Here is a 21,561-nt window from a genome sequence, read left to right on the forward strand (position 1 = left end):
AAATTATTTCTTTCTGAAATTTTACCCCATATATTTTAACTTTCTAACCTGCAAAGAGGGTTTTACCAGTCAGCATTTCAGCAAAGATGCAGCCTGCAGCCCACATGTCAATGGCTTTAGTATAATTATTAGGAGAAAGTAAAAGACGCGGAGATCTGTACCATTTAGTAACCAATCCTTCAGAAAGATGACCCTGAAAAAGAAATGAAAATATACTTTAATTTTTTACTTTAGCAGAATAGTAAAGAATCCTGGATCTACAAAACAAACAAAAAATAACCATAATTGTGAAATCCTAAAATATTATTGATTCTAAGCATGTCCTCAGGTGAGGATAAAAAGTAAAGAGGTACTGTATTATGTAAAATTTAATATAAATAACGAAAAATTCTGCCACAATACATAAAGGAAATACAAAAGTACGTATTCCTAATGATGTACACCAATCAAGGTCTGTCTGAGCTGGCTTTCCACGTACCTTATGGGAATAATGGGGATCCATGATCCGCGCAAGACCAAAGTCACCTATCTTCAGCACCAAGTCTTCAGTATTAATGAAAAGATTAGCTGGTTTGAGATCTCTGTGCAGTACGTTTGCAGAGTGGATATATTTGAGCCCACGTAGCAGCTGATACATGAAAAGCCGGGCATGCTCTTCCAGTAAAGGGCCCTGCTCCAGCACATTAGCCAAGTCTGTCTCCATGTACTCCTGAACAATGTAAACACTGTTCAGTTCGGTAAGAGAGCCCACATCATCTGTTAACTGGTTTCCACTAGGACCAAGAATTTCAAACACTTTCACAATGTTATCATGGTCAAGTCTTCTAATGATTTTGATTTCACGTAGAGCATGTTTAACACTCTGGGGATCAGTAAGGACAATTTTCTTGATGGCTACTCTTTTGTCACAGTCATTGTCTACAGCAGAAAAAACCAAACCATTGCCTCCACAGCCCAATGGTTTTAAGTCCATATACCTAGAGCCCAGATCAAAACCATGAATGTTCATGAGACTTTCAAATTTCTCTGCCATTTTGAAACCCTACTATTGCCTTTTCCTTTCGAATTGTTGAACTGTGTAAACAAGGAAGAAAACTGGCATCAAAAGGATCTTTCAAAAAGGGAGAAGAAAAACAATTTTGCTTCCACAGCAAGATGGTTTCTTGATGTTCATTGCATATGCCAACCAGGCCCGTTGAGTTCCCCTTGGATTTAAAGCTCAAAAAGCTCTCCTCATATTGAGAATTAAAAAGATTGGAGTACTCATAGTTCAAGAAAGGGGCAGCAACTCTGCAGACATTTAAAGAAAACACTCGAGAAACTCAAACGGAATGAAATGACATACTATGCACTCAGATTTACTGTGCTAAACGATTTAACATTTAACAAAAATGTGAATAAATATGCACACAACAGGCTTCTATGAACATTCTCCTCACAGTGCAGATACATTCAGTGTTGGACTGGTCCTGAGCAGCATCGTTCTAAGGTGCTGGTAAGCACTATTTCCGTTTTGCTTCTTGTCTTCCTTTGTTGCTGTATATTTCAACAGGAAGCCCTGGCAGCTGTTGGTTAACAGATGTCTTTTGTTAGTGATCAGGTGGCTCCAGCTCACCACAATCACAATCAAAGCTACCGTCCATCTTACTCTGATACAACCTAGGAGATGAGAAAAAAGAATAGTTACCACTGCAGAAAATGCTCTTTTCTTCAACTCTACAAAGTGACACGAATTGGACATTTAGCTATAAACTACTACTGATACATTAAACTTATTTTATAGTTACTAAATTTTAAGACTATGTGCAATCAAAAATAGCTATCTGTGTTGTAAGCAATTCACATGTGTTGGCTCAAGACTCCAGGTCCCACCACACTAGATTCTTTGTAATATTTAAGCTTATTAAGTTATATCATTTCTTAAATGCCAACAAGTAAAGGAAGGGAAGTTCAGAGTATTTTTACAGAATTCTTTAGAATTTTTTAGGGTTAAAACATTAGTAACACAAAAGGATAAATAAATAGCACATGTATTTATTTATTCTTGGCAATTTATCTTTAAAGAACACTTCCTACAGAAACATTATAAAATTAACATACAAAATACATTTTTGGGTAATGGCAAAATATTAAAAACAGCTCAACTTTCAACAATAGAATAAATGAATTATATTCATTTAGTGGGCTGCTATATAATAGTAAAAATCAATGGTTGAAATCACTAAATATACACAAAAACAAATTGCAGACAGAAATGTGCATGCTGAAACTAGTTATATCAGGTTCATAAACATGCAAAATAATGCTATTTTATGGGTACATACGCATATATCAAAACTATAAAAAAAATATATGTGACTGATAATAAATTCATAACTTCCCTTGAGGAATAAGGGAAGGGATTAGAACAGTGATGGCGTGTCAGAGGTGACACTCGAACTCATTTTTTTGGTTGATTTTTCTTTGTTAAATGGCTTTTAAATATATAAAATAAATATCAAAAATATAAGTCTTTGTTTTACTATGGTTGCAAATATCAAAAAATTTATATATGTGACACGGCACCAGAGTTAAGTTAGGGTTTTTCAAAATGCTGACACGCCGAGCTCAAAAGGTTCGCCATCACTGGATTAGAATCAGGGTGGGATTACACAGTATGCTTCAAATATATCTTTAATATGTTATTTCCTTTTGAAAAACTTAAGTATGAAAAATTGAATGTTATAGAGCTGAGTGGTCTGTATATGAAGAGCTCATATTATAGTGGGGAAAGACAGGCCATAAATAAACAAAACACACAGATGTCAGAAGGCAGTAAGTGTTGTGGAAAAAATAAAACAAAAGGGGGCAGGGAGGGTGGTCAGGGAATGCCTATCTGATAAGGTGGTACTGGAACAAAGCTCTAAAGGAAGTATGGGAGTGGGTGGGCCTTAGGGATGCTATGTGAGTGTTCCAGATTGAGGGGTTAGCACTGAAGGTGAGTGTGTGTCTCATGTCTAAGAAAGAACTAGAAGGCCAATGTAGTAGCCATTTAAATGTATATGCAAGTAATACAGCCTAATCCCTAAATGGAAAGGGTTACTATTGCTGACTTTTGATCTAAAAGGTGGCACCGGTGCAATATTCCTTTATTCAAAAGGTCAATCATTTATTTGTTTGTTTTGTTTTTGTTAATCCTTGCCTGGGTTATGTTTCCATTGATTTTTAGGGAGAGTAGAAGAGAGAGGGAAAGACAGAGAGAAACACCAATGTGAGAGAGACGCATCGATTGGTTGCATCCCGCATGCCCCACGACCAGAACCAGGAGCCTGAAACCAAGGTACATGCCCTTGACCAGAATCAAACCCAGGACCCTTCAGTCCACAGGCCGATGCTCTATCCAATGAGCCAAACCTGCTAGGAAAAGGGTCAATCATTTAAAGACAACAAGAAACTGTATCAAGTATGAAATAAAGCAACCCATTCTGAACATGATGTGACAACTTCCAATCACCTTCAGCCATGACTTAAGAGAACCACTAGGACTTTCAAACACATCAGCTGTTTCATAGTAGTAAAGCTTTTGTACAACAGATAATCTGGCTTAATTTCTCGCCTGCTTCATATTCCTACATACTTTACATGTGGAAATAAAAGAATATAAAAAATACTAGAGGCCCGGTGCACAAAAATTTGTGCACTCGGGGGGTCCCTCAGCCTGGCCTGTGCCCTCTCACAGTCTGGGACCCCTCCGGGGATGACCACCTGCTGGCTTAGGCCTGCTCCCCGGGGGATTGGGCCTAAGCTGGCAGTCAGACATCCCTCTGGCAGCCCGGGAGCCCTCAGGGGATGTCCACTTGGCAGCGGGGAGCAGGCCTAAGCTGCAGTCTGACATCCTTAGTACTGCTGAGGAGGCGGGAGAAACTCCCACCACCACTGCTGTACTGGCTTGTGGATGAGCAGAGCTCCCCCTGTGGGAGCGCACTGACCACCAGGGGGCAGCTCCTGCATTGAGCATCTGCCCCTGTGGTCAGTGTGTGTCATAGTGACCAGTCATTCCCATTCTGCTATTAGGGTCAATTTCCATATTACTCTTTTATTATATAGGAGTGCCTGGCCAGCCTGGGTGAGGGGCTGATGGCTGTTTGCAGACTGGCCACAGCCCCTTCAGGGTGGGGGTCCCCCTTGGGGTGCCTGGCCAGCCTGAGTGAGGGGCTGAGGGCCGTTTTCAGGCTGGCTAAGCCCCCCAGAGGGGACCCTCACCCCATGAGGGTGTGGCCAGCCTGGGTGAGGGGCTGATAGCTGTTTGGAGGCTGGCTGGAAGCAAGTATTTGGGATTTATTTGTCTTCTATAAAGGAAACTTTGTTGCCATGAGCGGAAGCCACAGCCGGCTCAGGGCTGGTGGGAAGCTTGGCTTCCTCCATCGCTGGGGCAACCAAGCCTCCCTCTTGCTCCAGCTCCATGGCTGCCGTCCACCATCTTGGTTGGGTTAATTTGCACATAGTTGCTCTGATTGGCTGGTGGGTGTGGCTTGGGGGCATAGCGGAGGTACGGTCAATTAGCATCTTTGTCTTTTATTAGTGTAGATTAGTGTAGATATAGCACTTGCCTCAAAGTGAGCAAATCTTCAATTCTGAGAAATCAACAAACATGAAAAATTATGTGAAAGAGAAATTGATAATAGTAAGAACTCAGGGACTATTTAACAAAAATTGATACTTACTATCCCTGAGCTCTTTTAATAAATGAGTACTTCTTGTATCTGCTTAATATTATGAAGGACAGCAACAGCATAATAACTTTCTTTGTTTTACTATAACAGAGATGCTTTCTTCAGTTTGCAAATTTTTGTCTGCTTCTCAGAAATCAGGAAAAAAAAAGAAAACAAGCAGACTCCTAAAAATTCTGTAGCTTGTCAGTCAATTTGTAGTAAAACATTTAAAAGTTAATGTTTGCAAATTAACTTTTGAATTAAAAAAATACTTCATATTTTAAAGAACTTTAATTAATGTGTCCCCTTGTTAATTTTTTCTAGTTGTATACTTGTTGATACTTCCTAGATACTACCAAATATCCTAGAAAAACAGTATTTTTCAAAGGTTCCAGTACTTCTGAAATTTTTTATTTCTAGTTTCCACATGAAGTAGAATGCTTGCCCCTACCTTTCTGCCCTAATATAGATAATTCCTTAAAGCTCAAGTTTTAAGTTTTTTATAAATGCACTTTAAGTCAGTTCTATAGACTTAACATAAGAACAGTAAAATCTTTAAGTACTCTCTTAAGCTTCTAGTTCACTAATAGAGCAATCACAGTCCAGCACAAATAGAGCTTTGTCAAAAACGACACCACTATTATCTGACAGAATAGCACTATAGTAGGAATTGCAGCCATGAAAGTGAGATCTCTCAAGAACCCCTTCCCATCCACATCTGCCCTCTTTAAATTTTAGTGAGACCAAGCATCTCAGATCAGAAACAAGGGTGAAAACACCTTCTCAGAAATCTCAGTGACTGATCTGCACAGGGGTAGAGGGTGGGTAAAAATTCATCTCAGGAAAAAAAAAATCATCTCAGGAAAGGTAGGAGTTTGTGCCTATGCTGAGAACTGCAGTCCTCACGGATTCAGATGATGATGATACTAGTACTGAAAGCCTTGAACAGACTTCATAAATATGAGACCATTCTAAAAAACAAGGTAATATTTATCAACAAAACTGCAATTCTACTAGAAAGTGAGGACTACACCAATAAAACTGGGGAGAGGGGAGAACCCATTATTTACAATGACAGTGTTTGCACAGTTATCTGCCTCACTGTTCTGTATTCTTCAAAGTTCTTCAACATCCTTAACACCAAAAGTTACTGGAGCATCTTTTCAACCAGGAGCTTGAAAAGTAAGCCCACCTTAATCAGTAAGTTGGAGGTAATATTATATCTCTGCATGATAAAGTGGATCCAGTAAATTAGCCACACTCATTCAGCAAGTATTTGCTAATTTATATATTATGTGCGTGTCAGTATACTAGGCACCAGGGATAAAATCTATCTCTCTATATATAAAAGCCTAAGCTACTGTTACAACCAAAGGACCAGAACAACCAGTCGACCAGTTGCTATGATGTGCACTGACCACCAAGGGGCAGATGCTCAACGCAGGAGCTGCCCCCTGGTGGTCAGTGCACTCCCATGGCTAGCCAACCTCCCCTAGTGCCTCCCCCACCCCTCCCCCAGTCCGACAGGCCCCGACAGGCCCCGTCCAGCAGCCAGCAGGCCCCGCCTGGCAAGGGGCAGGCTCCCAGCCCCCGGCTGGCATGCCCCAGCCAGCAGCAGGCCTGGCCCTGATCGGGACTGGGCAAGACAGCCCCGATAGGCCCTGATCACCAGCCAAGCCTAGGGACCCCACCCTTGCACGATTTTGTGCACTGGGCCTCTAGTCTATAATAATAAAAGGGTAATATGCTAATTAGACCAGACATCCTTCCTGACGTCATTCCAGACGTCCTTCCTGACAAAGTCGGGGCCAGAGGGAAGCTGGCCGGGGTCCCGGGTTCCTGTGGGCGGCCGGAGGAGGGAAGCCCGGGTCCTGGAGGGAAGCCGGTGCCGGCACCAGGGGTAAGGAAGGCCCACTCTTGCACAAATTTTCATGCATCAGGCCTCTAGTGGTAACTATAAACAGACTTGAGCCCTGCCCTCATGGAGACAATAAAGTAATACAGGAAGAAGGGGAATGCAAAGGGGACAAGTGCTACCAAGGAATGGCACAGGATGCTATGAGAGCCTACACTGGGAGATGTAACCTAATTAGAGAGATCAGGATGTATGTGTACTCTAGGAGCCATAAAAAGCCAGAAGCCTCCCATGCTCACTCGTAGTGACCATGAAAACAGCTTTCTCCTTACCACATTGACCCTCAGAACAGTTGCATTACAAATCCTGATCTCTCCAACCATCTCCATCTTTCACATCAATCATGCAGTTCCTTAGCATCACTCAACTATACCAGCAAACTACTGGTCAGAGTATCCTCCATCCACATCAACAACCTCTAGAAATGTCCCATTTATACCATTTTTTCTACCATCTTTCATGTTTAACTTCATAAAAGCAACATTCAAGGCTTACACTTAAGAAAGATCTGGGGTTCCACATCATTGTGTACTTTCCACACACTTCAAGAAAAGAAAAAGAAAACTAAGATGACATATTAACTTAAAATGACCCTTCCCAGCATCCTTCCCATTTCTTTACCTCCAAATGTTACCCATTCCTACCAACCTCAGTGCTGATACTGTGTTGCTTGGAGAGAGATCACTAAGTTTTAATTAGCTGGGTCAATGTTGTTTTGTTTTTAACAATTTGATGAATAAAATGAAGTACAGAGAATGATTTATAAGACTGAAGTTGGCTTTATGCTTTACCAGTGATTTTTTTTCAGCGATCCACCATAAGAAGGAAATAAAAACTCTCTATGTAGCCCAGGCTGGGTATCAGCTTCCTAAGCTTGCAAGACAGTTCCCTGGAACTACACTAGACACAACTGTCTCATCAAGCATTCCTTTCTTCCCTAAATTACCTCCTGCTTTCTTGTCATTTAGCCTAGCCCCCAGACCAAGAGAAATACAGGTACTCTGAGTCAAGCCAAAGTGTAAAAAGTAAAGTTATAAAATGCAAAAGAAATAACTTCACTCTGTCCCATCACCTCCATTCTATAGAAAATGGATAGTCTTTCCCTCTTATCCAGTTACAACTTGGCCTGGGTCAGTCAGTAAGGGAGCCTGGATGTGCAAAGCAAGTTTGAGATGAGGGCCTTATGCCTAACAGTTACTTTTCTGGTTCTCTCCTCCATCTTCCACCCTGCATCTTCTCAGGATAAATGCTTATATGGGTCACCTGGCCTGATCAAACTCATTGACAGCTCTCCCCCTCCTCCCTCTTCAACAGCTCTTGCCTATTTTGCTCTTCTCCAGGGTCAAGTGAGTAATTTGAGTGAAATGGAATCCAGCCAGCCTCACATCTTCTCAGCCAAAACCCCAGCTGCTATTGGGGAGAAGGGAAAGGTTGAGATCTACTTATATTCACCCAGGACTGACTCCTAACCCTGGCACAGAGAGGTGGTGTTGCAGCAGTCACCCTTCCCTAAATTCAAGTCTCAAGCTCTCATTAAAGCTACTAAGTTTCTAGGGCAGAGAAGCCCAAAGGCTGGCTTAACTGTTTGCTCATATGCATTCTTAACAAAGCCCTTGCTCCTAATGTAGAATAGTCCTAAGAGTTAACAGGAACCCCTCTCAGGATCTGGACCTAAAAGAGCCCCAGAGTGCAATCAGTGTCAGTGAATGATCTTAGAAACCTGGGACGGCAGGGAGAACTTTAAAATTAAAACACCAAAGACTAACAGGCTTTGCCTACTATCAGGAACTACTGCTAGCTACATAAACTTTCGAAGTCAAAGACAGATGATTACACAGCAGCAGCAAGCAAAGTATCCAATTTTTAAAAACTTCTCTTCCAGCCCTGGCCAGTGTGCCTGTTGGTTAAGCGTCCTCCCATGCAGCAAAAGATCACCAGTTCCATTCACAGTCAAGGTACGTGTCAAGATTGCCAGCTCAATCCCCAGTAGGGGGTTGTGAAGGAGGCAGCTAATGATGTTTCTCTCTCTCAATTCCTCTCTCTAAAATCAATAAAAATATATTTTAAAAAACCACTTCTCTTCCATTTCCAACTTCTTTCTTAAACTGCCTGAGTCTTTACCTAAATACATTTTAATTTGCCTCTGACCTTAAAAAGGTCATCCTATCCAATAAAGAGGTAATATACAAATTGACTATCACTCCAACACACAAGATGGCCGGCAGGGGAGGGCAGTTGTGGGCGATCAGGCCGGCAGGGGAGGACAGTTGGGAGGGACCAGGCCTGCAGGGGAGGGCAGTTGGGGGGGACCAGGCCAGTGGGGGAGGGCAGTTAGGCATCGATCAGGCCTGCAGGGGAGGGCAGTTGGAGGGAACCAGGCTGGAGGGGGAGGGCAGTTAGCCATCGATCAGGCTGGCAGGGGAGTGGTTAGGGGCAATCAGGCAGGTAGGCAGGTGAACTGATGGGAGCCAGCAGTCCCGGAGAGGGTGCAGGCTGGGCTGAGGGACAACCCCCCCTCCCCCGCACAAATTTCATGCACCAGGCCTCTAGTCCTATCTAATAAAGAGGGAATATGCAAATTGACTGTCATGCAGTAACAAGATGGCTGCGCCCACAACAGAGGCCGAGTTCCCATAACGAGCCTTAATGAGCAATCGGCAGGGACCTGAGGCTGCGTGGCGCTGGGCCAGGGGCCCTTAGGCCGCGCTCCTTGCCCCTGCGCCAGGCTGGGGACCTCAGGCCGCGCCCCCCGCCCCAGCGCCAGGCTGGGGGACCTCAGGCTGCATCCCCCACCCTGGCACCAAGCCAGGGGACCTCAGGCCACGCCCCACGCCCCAGCGCCGGGCCGGGGGACCTTAGGCCATGCCCCCTACCCGGCGGCGCTTGACGGGGACCTTAAGGTGCACCCCCCCAGCCTGGGCCGGCGGACCTCAGGCTGCGCCCCCCACCCTGGTGCTGGACCAGGCCACCTGAGGCTGCGCCCCCCATCCGGTGGAGCTTGATGGGGGTGGGGCCAGCTGGGTCTGGATTTCACCCAATAGGGGTGGGACCAGCAGGGTCTGGGTCTCGAGCAACTTCAAGGAGCACGTGGGTGGGCAGGGACTTGACTCTGGTTCCCGTGGCGCACCCCAGACTCTGACAGGAGGAAGATTTTCATATACATTTTACTAATTTTCTTTCATCTCTGACACTTCTATTATAGAGAAAGAGCAAATAGCAATATTAAAATATTTCCTCTAATTAATTCCCTTTTAATGTGCACAAATTTCATACACCGGGTCACTAGTTATAAAATAAATGCCACTATGCTTATTTTGATGCTCTTATCTAGTTGCTATTTACTCTAGGGTATCCATATTGGAATATCAGAACTTTTCCGACCAGATAAACAGAATAGTCAAATAATCTCTAAAGACCCTTCCAATTCTAAAAGTTGATGAAAGCACAGTACAAGTTTTTTATTTCACAGATTTGTTTCTTCACAAGCATGTATTATAGTGATGCACTCAAACAGGGGCAATGTTCAACCACTCTACACTAAACATTAAAAAAACAATCCCTTCTACAAAATTAAGGCTAGAAATTTAAAAATAATTATAATAACCTTTCATCCCCTCTCCTATCTTCTTCTTGCCCAACTGACTCATCTCCTAACTACTCATCTACTACTGACTCATCTCCTAACATTAAGGAAATATTGGAGCAAATATACAAGCAGGAGACATGCAGATAGCCTCCTTCTTCAAAGAGACATCTAAGAGTCCAACAAGATGAAAATATAAATTTCTGTAGCAGGATAGGTTAGTAACAAATAACTCCCCAAAATCTCAATGACTTGGCCCGGCTGGCATGGCTCAGTGGATGAGCACCAACCTATGAACCAGGAGGTCACGGGGCATATGCCCAGGTTGTGGGCTCGATCCTGAGCAGGGGATGTGCAGGAGGCAGCCGATCAATGATTCTCTCTCATCACTGATGTTTCTATCTCTCCCTCTCCCTTCCTCTCTGAAATCAATAAAAATATATATTTTTTAAATCTTAGTGACTTACTAAATCTTGCTCATGCAACAAGTCCCACAAACTGTAGAAGCAGTTACCATCTCTACCATTACCACTCAATGTGCCAAAAGCAAAGAGAACATGGAAATATCTCACTGGTACCTAAAGCTTATATCCAAAAATGATAGACTTCACTCTATTCAGATTTTATTCACCTTTGGTCACATGGTCACACCTACTTCAAGGGAGTGGGAAAATGCAATCCCAACATGGCCCCAGAAGCAGAAAAAGACAAGATGTTTGAACAACTTTGAGTAAAACAGCTTTAATTCTTCTATCCATCCATTATATTTTTATTCAAAAAAAATCTTATTAAGTGCTTACTATATGCCAGGCATTGTTTTAGGCATTAAGGTATAGCAGGGGCTAACCAAAAAACAAAACAAACAACAAAAAATTTAATCTCTAAGACTGCATAATCCTAGAGCACTGTACTAGATTCCTCCCTGTTCCACTAACATTTCTTTCTCCTCGCTTTTCTTTTCCTTTTTTTAAAAAAATATATTTTTATTGATTTCAGAGAGGAAAGGAGAGGGAGAGAGATACACAAACAACAATGATGAGAACCAATGATCAGCTTCCTCTTGCATGCCCCCAAGTGGGGATCAAGCCTGAAACCGGGTCATGTGCCCTGACCAGGAATGGGAACTGTGACGTTCTGGTTCATAGGTCAATGCTCAACCACTGAGCCACATTGGCTAGAGTCCTCTCTTTTCTAATAGCATTTTCCTTCCCTTGTCTTTTACCATCTTCCCCAATCTAATTTAATTTAATCCCTATTCTTCAGATCCTCTGATCCTCAATTTCCAGAGCACCATTCCCCTCCTCATTGTTTTAACTATTTTAAAATAAAAAGTTTGAGACTAAGTAGTTTTATTGACATTTTCTGAGCATAGTACCTAGCACTTAGTAGGCAACTTAAAAACTGCTATGGCCCTGGCTGTTTTGGCTCAGTAGGTAGAGCATCAACCTGCGGACTCAAAGGCCCCAGGTTCAATTCCAGTCAAGGGCACATGCCCAGGTTGCAGGCTCGTCCCCGATGGGGGCCATGCAGGAGGCAGTTGATCAATGATTCTCTCTTATCATTGATGTTTCTATCTCTTTTTCCCTCTCACTTCTCTCTGAAATCAATAAAAAATATATATTTTTTAAAAAACTGTACTATGCCTTGGCCAGTGTGGCTAAATGGTTAATGCGTTGGCCCATGGACCAAAGGGTTGAGGGTTCGATTCCCAATCAAGGGCACATACCTGGGTTGCAAGGTTGATCCCTGGCCCTTGTCAGGGCATGTGCAGGAGGCAACCAATCAATGTATTTCTCTTGCATCAATATTTTTCTCTGTCTTTCCCTCTCTCTTCCATTCTTTCTGAAAATCAGTGGGATATATCATCAGGTGAGGATTAAAAAAATAATAAATAAAAAGATAATAGGAGCACAAAGTGCTAGGAAGGGGTAAACTGAATCATGCAATCTTAAGGTTTATAGTATTGGTGAAGTAGCTTTATGATTTAAAATAGGCTATGGTAAGTAATGAAAGGCTAACAGGTTATCTTCAAATACCTTCTCCCTTTTTTGATCGTTATGTTTACTTAATCACATGTCCATCAATGGAGAGTAAAGGAAGGAAAAAAACTAAATAAATCACCAATTTTAAGTAACGATTTATTTTGCCAAGCAGTTTTGATGTACTTTTACATCAATCATACAAACTAATACATTGCTATTTAAAAACCATAGATTCACTGACAATTCCAAAGGAAATAGAAATTAACCAAGTAAATCAGGATACATATACATATTTTAATTGAAATAATTTCAAGGTGCTCTACTTTCTGCTTTAAAATATAGAGTTTTAAGATATTAAAAAATTGTTGTGGAACATGGCCCCAAATCTAATTTGAGGATATAAATAACATATTTGATACATAGTTATCCCATGTTATAAACTGTTATCAAAGCAATTAATTTTTTAACATATTTGTTTATATTATAAAGGAAGTCATTTTAAAAGACTAAGGGATAATAGTAAACTTCATTAAGAATTGAGGAGAAACCAAGATGGCGGCATAGGTAAACACCAGAGTTTGCTGCCTTGAACAACCACTTCAAAAATACAACTAAAAGACGGAACGGACATCACCCAGAACCACAGGAAGGCTGGCTGAGGAGAGACTCTTCAACTAGAAGGAAAAACAACAGCATTATGAGGTTCAGAGGAGGCGCAGTGTGGAAAATATAAAGGTACGGTGGTGCGGCGGTGCGCGAGCAAAGTGGGCTGGTGGCTGAGGGCGCGGTTGTCGTTTTCAATCAGGAGTGAGTCTCAGACTCTGGGCTACAGATCCGGGCGAGTCTCTAGGGACCCAGACTCAAACGGGAGAAGCGGGACTGTCTGGCTACGGTCCCTCCGAGGTTTGCAGCGGTTGCGGGGACAGAGAGGCAGAGCCCCTGGAGACGGACTGAGAGCAGCCATAGCTGCTCCCTCCCCCCGCCCTGTTGAGCCCGCCCGCCCAAGCCCTGCGCAGAGCCATTTGCCGATCGCCTCAGGCAAAGGCTGGACTAGCGCCTCCCCAGAGGACTGAAGTTTTCCACACAGCTGATTCCTACAGCCAGTCGGCCTGGTGGTCAAATCCCTCTAGTGTTAACTACAACAATTAAGGCTTGGCTAGAACAAGACTGCGCACAAAGACCACAAGGGGGTGCACCAAGAAAGCATAAAAGATGCGGAGACAAAAAAACATGACAGAAATGGAGGATATGGAGCTAAAAATCGCAATTTTGAGGGCTTGCTATAAACTTGAGCAGAGCCTCACGAAAACTAATGAGACCCTCGATGCTACGATAAAGAAATTAGAAAGTAAGCATACACAGACTGAAATAAAGAATAATATACCCAATAGCAGACCAGAGGAGCACAAGAATCAAACCAAAGATTTGACAAAAAACACCCAACTGGAAAAGCAAAATGAAAAAAGAATCCGAAAGTGTGAAGATAGTGTAAGGAGCCTCTGGGACAGTTTCAAGCGGACTAATATCAGAATATTTGGGGTGCCAGAAGATGAGAGACAGCAAGATATTGAAAACCTATTTCAAGAAATAATGGCAGAAAACTTCCCCCACCTGGTGAAAGAAATGGACTTACAGGTCCAAGAAGCGCAGAGAACCCCAAACAAAAGGAATCCAAAGAGGACCACACCAAGACACATCATCATTAAAATGCCAAGAGCAAAAGACAAAGAGAGAATCTTAAAAGCAGCAAGAGAAAGAGACTCAATTACCTACAAGGGAATACCCATACGACTGTCAGCTGATTTCTCAACAGAAACTTTGCAGGCCAGAAGGGAATGGCAAGAAATATTCAAAGTGCTGAATACCAAGAACCTACAACCAAGATTACTTTATCCAGCAAAGCTATCATTCAGAATTGAAGGTCAGATAAAGAGCTTCACAGACAAGGAAAAGCTAAAGGAGTTCATCAACACTAAACCACTATTACACGAAAGACTGAAAGGTATCCTTTAAGAAGAGGAAGAAGAAAAAGGTAAAGATACAAATTGTGAACAACAAACATGCATCTATCAACAAGTGAATCTAAGAATCAAGTGAATAAATAATCTGATGTACAGAATGAACTGGTGATTATAATGAATCAGGGACATAGAAAGGGAATGGACTGACTATTCTTGGGGGGGAAAGGGGAATGGGAGATTCGGGAAGAGACTGGACAAAAATCGTGCACCTATGGATGAGGACAGTGGGTGGGGAGTGAGGGCGGAGGGTGGGGCGGGAACTGGAAGGAGGGGAGTTATGGGGGGGGGGGGGGGGAGAGGAACAAATGTAATCTGAACAATAAAAATTTAATAAAAAAAAAAAAAAAAGAATTATTATGGCCCTAGCTGGATAGAGCGTCAGCCTGTGGACTGAAGGGTCCCAGGTTCGATTCCGGTCCAGGGCACATGCCCGGGGTTGCCAGCTCGATCCCCAGTATGGGGCGTGCAGAAGGCAGCTGATCAATGATTTTCTTTCATCATTGACATTTCTCTCTCTCTCTCCCCTCTCCCTTCCTCTCTGAAATCAATAAAAATATATTTTTAAAAAAGAATTATTATGTATATGTAAAGTTTTAGACAATTATATATATACATAATTGTCTAAATGTATGAAGCATTGTGCCAGGCATATACTCTTACACTAAATTCTCCTAACAACATTGCAAAATAGGTCTTAAGATCTTTATTTTAGAAACCTTAAATAATGCATTCAAGATCAGACATTAGTGAGAGAGGCAGGATTTGAATCTCAGATTTTTAAACCAAAGCCCATGATCTTTACTCATGTAATAATGTAATTTTCTAATTGACAAATACAGTACACACATATACACACACCCAACCCTTTGAGAGTAGAGTGTATTTCCTACAGGACATTCTTCTGCATAACCAAATATAATCATCAAAGTCAGGAAATTCACACTGGTATAATACTCAGATCCTATCTAATACTACAAGTGTCTGCCACTGTACCAATAATGTACTTGAAAGCTAAAAAAACAAAAGAAACCCAGTTCAGAATCATGTTACATTAACTACAATGCAATCTTTAGCAGATTTTTTTCCCTTTAGAAGTTTAAAGGAATCAAATTATTTTTTATAGTCCACAAAAATGTACTGAGCACTTGACATGTGCAAGGCACTGTCTGATGGCACATTGGAGAATAAGACAATTAAGGGTTCTCCTCGTTCCAAAGAGTTTATATTCTAAGGAAGACTTAACAAGTAAACTAATAACCTAATTTAGATTTAGCCAAGTGCTATGACTGGATGTCTGGGAAATGGCCTTCTAAGGAGCTGAAACCCAAATAAGAAGGTACCAACATTGCTAAGAGATGGGAGAAGACAGAACTTGGTATTTTGAAGGAAAAGAAAAGATGCCAGTGTAGCCATAGCACCTTGAGGAAAGGGTGTGGGAACTAATCTATATATATAAAAAGCTAAGCGACCATCCGTCCATCCAACTGGCCAGTAGGTACAACACGCACTGACCACCAGGGGGCAGACGCTCAATGCAGGAGCTGCTGAGCTGCGGTGACTTGGCAGCGGCAGTTCTCAGGTGACCCACCCCGGAACCAGAGAGGAGGGAGCCCGATTCTGGGGTGCACCACCTGAAAACTGCCCTCTCGCAATCTGGGACCCCCTCAGGGGATGTCAGAGAGCCAGTTTCGGCACAATCACTGCAGGCCAGGCCGAAAGACCCCACCTGCTGGAAGGACCCCACTCACTCCGCAGACGCCCTTCAAGCCGCGGTGCCACCCCAGAAGCGGCCAGCCGGGGAAGGGTCCATTAGAGGTTGGCTCCAGGGCGTGTTTGGCCCATCTTGCCCAGCCCCACCCCGCCGGCCACCTTTTAATTAATTTCCTTTCAATGTGCACAAATCCGTGCACCGGGGCACTAGTATAGAGATAAGATTGGATAAGTTGAAAAGAACACATGAGGCAGGATCCTATATTTTATATCTAAGAGATAAGGGAAACTATTAAAGGCTTTAAGCAATTGGTATGGTTTAATTTATAATTTTAAAATTCTGGTGACTGGGAAGAGAATGAACTAAAGATAGTTTAGTCAAAGTAGAGACCAGTTAAAAGCTACTTCAGTAGGCCCATGAGATGATGGCTGAGACTAGGCTGGTAGAAATGAAGATGTCAAACAGGAGATAAATTCAAATGATATTTTGGAAACCAAGAAAACTTGATGATCGAGTACATATGAGGGAAAAAGAACCCAGAGGATTCAGGGATAACTCCTAAGTTCCAATAACTGAGATGGAGAAGACTGGGACAAGAATATGGGAGAAAGGGTTCTAGTTTGTAAATGTTAAGTCTATTTAGATAATGTCTATTTAGATAACTGAGTGGTAATATCAAGCAGGCAACTAAATAACATGTCTGGAGTTCAAACAAGAAGTTTAAACCAGAAACATAAATTTAAGAATTATCCACATGTACCGTATATGTAAAACAGTAAGTTGAAGGAGACCACATAGGGAAGGAATTTAGAAAGAGAAGGAAAAAAAAAAAACAACCCAAGACTAAACTCTAAGATATGCCTATACTTAGAGGCAGGAAGAGGAAAGAAGCCTCTAAAAAAGTATGACAAGAGCCCTAGGCGGTGTGGTCCTATGGTTACAGCTTCTGTCCTCACATCAGGGTCGAGGGTTTGATGCATGGCCCTGGTGAGGGCGAGTGCTGAAAGCAACCAATCAATGTGTCTCTCTTACATTGATGTTTCTTTCTCTCTCCGGCCTCCCTTCTACTCTCTCTAAAAATCAATGGAGCCCTAGCTGGTTTGGATCAGTAGATAGAGCATCCATCAGCTTGCAGACCAAAGGGTCCCAGGTTCGATTCTGGTCAAGGGCACCCACCTTGGTTGCAAGCTCCTCCCCGGCCCATGCAGGAGGCAACCTATTGATATTATTCTCTCACATCGATGTTTCTCTCTGTCTTTCCCTCTCTTTTCCTCTCCCTAAAAATCAATGGAAACAAATATCCTCGGGTGAGGATTAGCACACACACACACAAAAAAGTATGACAAGGTATGAGGCAGGAGAAAAACAAGATGACCATGTGTCTCATAAGCTAATAGAAGCAAGTGAATGGGCAGAAAACAGTTGTCAACTATACTGAAGGCTAGTACAAGATCCTATAATGTGGATTTGGCAAATGTAACTCACTGGTAACCTTAACTAGAACAATTTCAGTGGTGAGATGGTACTAGAAACCAGTCTGGAGTAGGTTGAAGAGCAATGGAAACTGGAAAGAGCATACAAGACAACTCTTGAAAATTTGCTACAAGAAGATAAGCAAAATTAAGCAACAGCTAGGGGAGAAGAATGTGAAATCATGAGAGGATTTATTAGCGATTTCTACATCTGCACTAACCAGTATGGTAGCCAACAGCCATAGCCACATATGGCTATTGAACAACTGAAATGTGGCTACCATATTGGACAGTATAGCTATAGAGCACATTTGTATACTAATAACAATGACCCAATAGAAAGGAGAAAATTCATGATGAAGACAAGAGATGGGTCCTTGAGAAGTCAAGAAAAGGAATCCAAAGCACAAGTGGAGGAATCTACAAGCAATAAACACAAATGAAGCAAGACACAAAATTCTAGTAAGCAATGGGAACCAACATGACCTAAAACCAGAATATGTCTTAAACTTGGCTGGAATCTTAAGCATAAGACTAAATTACAGAAGGCTATAAAAGCTATGCAGTAGGGGAAGAGAAGGTAATTCATACTTATTGAGTACCTATTAAGTGCCAGGTATTTTCTATGTAACAAATTATTTGTTATGCAGAACCACTACCATGTAAGTCTCATTTTACAAACAAGAGCACAGATGACCTGGGGGGGGGGGGGGGGGGGGGTCAAGCAGCTTCACTGAAATCATACATATAGTAAATGTCAAAAGTTGGACACAGGCCAGTCTGACATACTCTAGGGTTAGAATCTTCCCACTGCATAAGGTGGGAGGTTAAGAACCACTCAATGTTTCTGTACCTGGAATAAATAACAAATGACATATCAATCTGGCAGCTATCAAGTGCCAACAAGCCTGGAGGTACTAGGCCAAGAGAATAACTGTCCCCTCAAAACTCTCAAGATAATGAAGAAACACTTATTTAACGGCTATTTTTAATTTTTTAATACAAGTGAAAATAACTTTATTGAGACAAAAGGAAAAATATACATTCTTGTAACTGAGATTATCTACTTTATTGAACACAGGAGTATCAATCAGAAAACTGGTACTGCTTTAATAACTACTAAAATAATATTTGAGCATACTAGAAAAATAGGTAGTTAGAAACCTCCCATCTCTCCAATTTATAAATGAAGAGGGAAATTATTAAATTGAGCCTAATCAGTTATTAAATTATAGCTTAGATTATTTTAAATTTAATGTGGGTAAAGATCACCCAGATCTGTGCTGTCCAATATGGTAGCCACTAGCTATCTGCAGCTATTTAAATATAAATTAATTACAATGAAATAAAATTAAAAATTCAGTCCCTAAGGTGCACCACCTGCAAGTACTCAATAGTTATATGCGGCTACCTCATTGGACAGCACAGAACAGAATATTTTAATCATCACAAAAAGTTCTATTGGACAGTAATTATATCCTCAATTTCCCTCTTGACTTTTTTCAGGAGGGCCCATTAAAAGGGCAACTCAAGACCTGAATTTTCCAGATCAGTTACTAATTAGCTGAGCAACTATGTATACATCACTTAGCAGTGCTTCCAGAAATGCACATTGGAATCACCTGCAAATCTTGTTAAAATGCAGATTCTAATTCAGTAGGTCATAAAACGGGGTCAAGATTCTGCACTTCTAACAAACTCCCACCATGCTTAGATCTCTCTGCACCTTTGTTTCTTTAGCTGTCAAATGATGTGCCAGGGGCAAGATAATGTCCATGACCCTTCTGTAAACACTAACGTTTTATAGTTTTAGGGCTGTACAGAATTAAATGCACAGAGACTTCATACTCTCTGCAGAGATAGGCTCTTTCCTAAAGTGAATGCTAGAGTTCTAACAATTTTTGTGATACCATTGTTTTTTCATAAAAAGACATAAATTTAAATGGAAAATGTTGTTTGCTATATAAACATTTGATCTCTGTACAACTTTTCAGAAATGGATTTAAAAGGCTGGCACATAGGAAAGACAAACTTTTTAAAACTATTAGAGGGGCACATTCTATTTTCTAACGATGCAGTTCATTGAGGGGGAAAAAACAATGCTGGATGCAGTCTACACTGTTACCTTAAAAGCATCAGCTCCACATGAAAAACAACTCCCTGGAAAAAACCATTAACTACAATAACATTATTGTTGTTTTTGTAAAGTCTCAGTCATGGCTCTGGAGCAATAAAACTGACCTAAATCCCCTTACCACTAGCAGGCTAGAGTAATGTAACAGCTCACAAAACAAGCTGAAGGAGATGACAAGAGGCAGCCAACAATGCCACAAAGAATTTACTTTTGAGGCATCTTCTTTCTATTTTAACAGGGGTTCATGGTTCATGTGGGACTAGGAACAAGGAACCACATAGCAGTGGTAAGGCTAACCATTTCATAAGGCAATATACCTCACTAAAAAGAGGCTAAGATATTCAGTTTGTTTATAAATTCTTAATAATGCACAACAGCTAATTACCTATGATCCTAAAAACACACACAAAGGAAGTACTTGTTCAACCTCTAAGTGATAGAATGCTTTGAAAATCTGTAATACTTTTATACTTCTATTTTTGTATTTCTTTTAGTAGGAAATATATTTTAAGGTTTGAATTAAACCTTTTTAAGTTCCTCTATATAAATTATGCAATGCTCTTCCAAAATCTCTCCAAATATTTAATTCACATTAACAATACACTTTATTGCTCACAAAATTCTTCAAATACGTCATTTTGAGAAAATAGTATACAAAAAGAAGTGAGGGAATGGGGAGTTTTTTCTTTTCATCTTTAAAACAAGCTGCCAGTCGAAATTTTTTTTTCTTCTCAATCTTATTTTAAGGCAACCTGCTAAACAGTTGCTTTTTAGAATCAGTCAAAATATCTTAATTACCAAATTTCAGTGTATGTCCTAAATTTGGAACTGTACATTCGGCTTATCTTTTAAAAAAACTGATGAAAAACAGTGCCACCCTGGCCAGTGTAGCTGTTGGATGTTGTCCCATGCACCGAAAGGTTGCCCGGTTTGATTTGGGATCAGGGCACATGCCTGGTTGCTGGCTTGATCCCCTGGGGTAGGAGGTGTGCAGGAGGCAGCTGATGACCATGGATGTTTTGCTCTCACATCAATGTTTCTCTCTCCCTCTCCCTTCCTCCCTTTCTAAAAAATAATCTATATATATATATATATTTAAAACAGTGCCTGTAACAATACCTATCTATTTCAAGTTATCTTTGTTAAGCTGAAAACTCATTTAGATCTGGAGAAAGCACTATGTATAATTCCATCAGAGTGGAATGCTCATGTTCAGATGCAATATTTCTGTACCTTTTCCACTTAAACTAATTTGTAGATGTTATAAAGATAACTTTTACATTACCAATGAAAACATAAGGTTAATTTCTACCATAAAACTACTATCTGTCCTTTGTAAATAATCTGTAACAAATCTCTCTCAATAAGAACCAAAGACCAGTTAGGACCAAACATTTAATTTCAGCAACTGACCAGCAATTTTATCTTTCAACACATGTTCCAACACCTGTAGGATACATGATAATCTTTTGAAATGCAATTTAAGAAGCCATCACTTTTTTAGAGAAACTGTGGTTCCTCCTGAGAAAGAGAGAATTATAATGTGGACAGAAACATGTTAGCCTATCATTTAAAAAACTACAGAGTATAAAAAAAAAAAAAAAAAGGCCACGTAGCAGCCCGTGGGCAGGATGAGTCATCACCCAACTCAAAACTTGCAGCACTTCAAGCTTCCTCCTACCCGACCCCATCCCCTTCAGCAATGTGCCCTGAGTCAGCAAACCTTTCCATTTTGTCAGTTATGAATTCCCACGAAGCTTAAATGAACTTATGCAAAACACGGCAACACATTTGGGACTAAGACTTGTCACTGCAACATGTGCTTTTTCTACTGCAAAATTAACTGATCTTCAAATCAATCTTCTCTAGATTCTTAATTTACAGAAAGTAATCAAACACTAATCCTCTTTTGTAAATAAGTGACCTAAAAATATGGTGATATGTAAAGGTTTTTATAAACAATTCTCCATTTCCCGGAAGGTTTTTTTCCCTTTTAATCTGAATAGTAATATCTAGATGATAAAAACATGTCCTGCTCAAATCTGGCATTTC

At 41.2% G+C, this 21,561-nt stretch overlaps 1 protein-coding gene across 4 annotated transcripts in view; it reads right to left on the minus strand.

The window, feature by feature from the left end:
• The window catches only part of MAPK6 (mitogen-activated protein kinase 6), a 47,405-nt gene that overhangs the window by 15,323 nt on the left and 10,521 nt on the right, over positions 1–21,561 (minus strand). For 3 of the 4 annotated variants that reach the window (XM_070422731.1, XM_070422712.1, XM_070422722.1), the window contains exons 2-3: positions 479–1,659; positions 49–193 (exon numbers count right to left, since the gene is read on the minus strand). In XM_070422731.1, coding sequence (XP_070278832.1) covers positions 49–193; positions 479–1,033 — 700 coding nt within the window. In that variant the 5' untranslated portion in view covers positions 1,034–1,659. Of the gene's footprint in view, positions 1–43; positions 194–478; positions 1,660–21,561 lie in introns of those variants that run through there. The other variant, XM_070422741.1, reaches the window with a different exon arrangement.

This window comes from Myotis yumanensis, unplaced genomic scaffold (assembly GCF_028538775.1).
Source record: "Myotis yumanensis isolate MYYU_CA2020_CCGP unplaced genomic scaffold, mMyoYum1.0.hap1 SCAF_1, whole genome shotgun sequence".
Lineage (NCBI taxonomy): Eukaryota > Metazoa > Chordata > Mammalia > Chiroptera > Vespertilionidae > Myotis > Myotis yumanensis.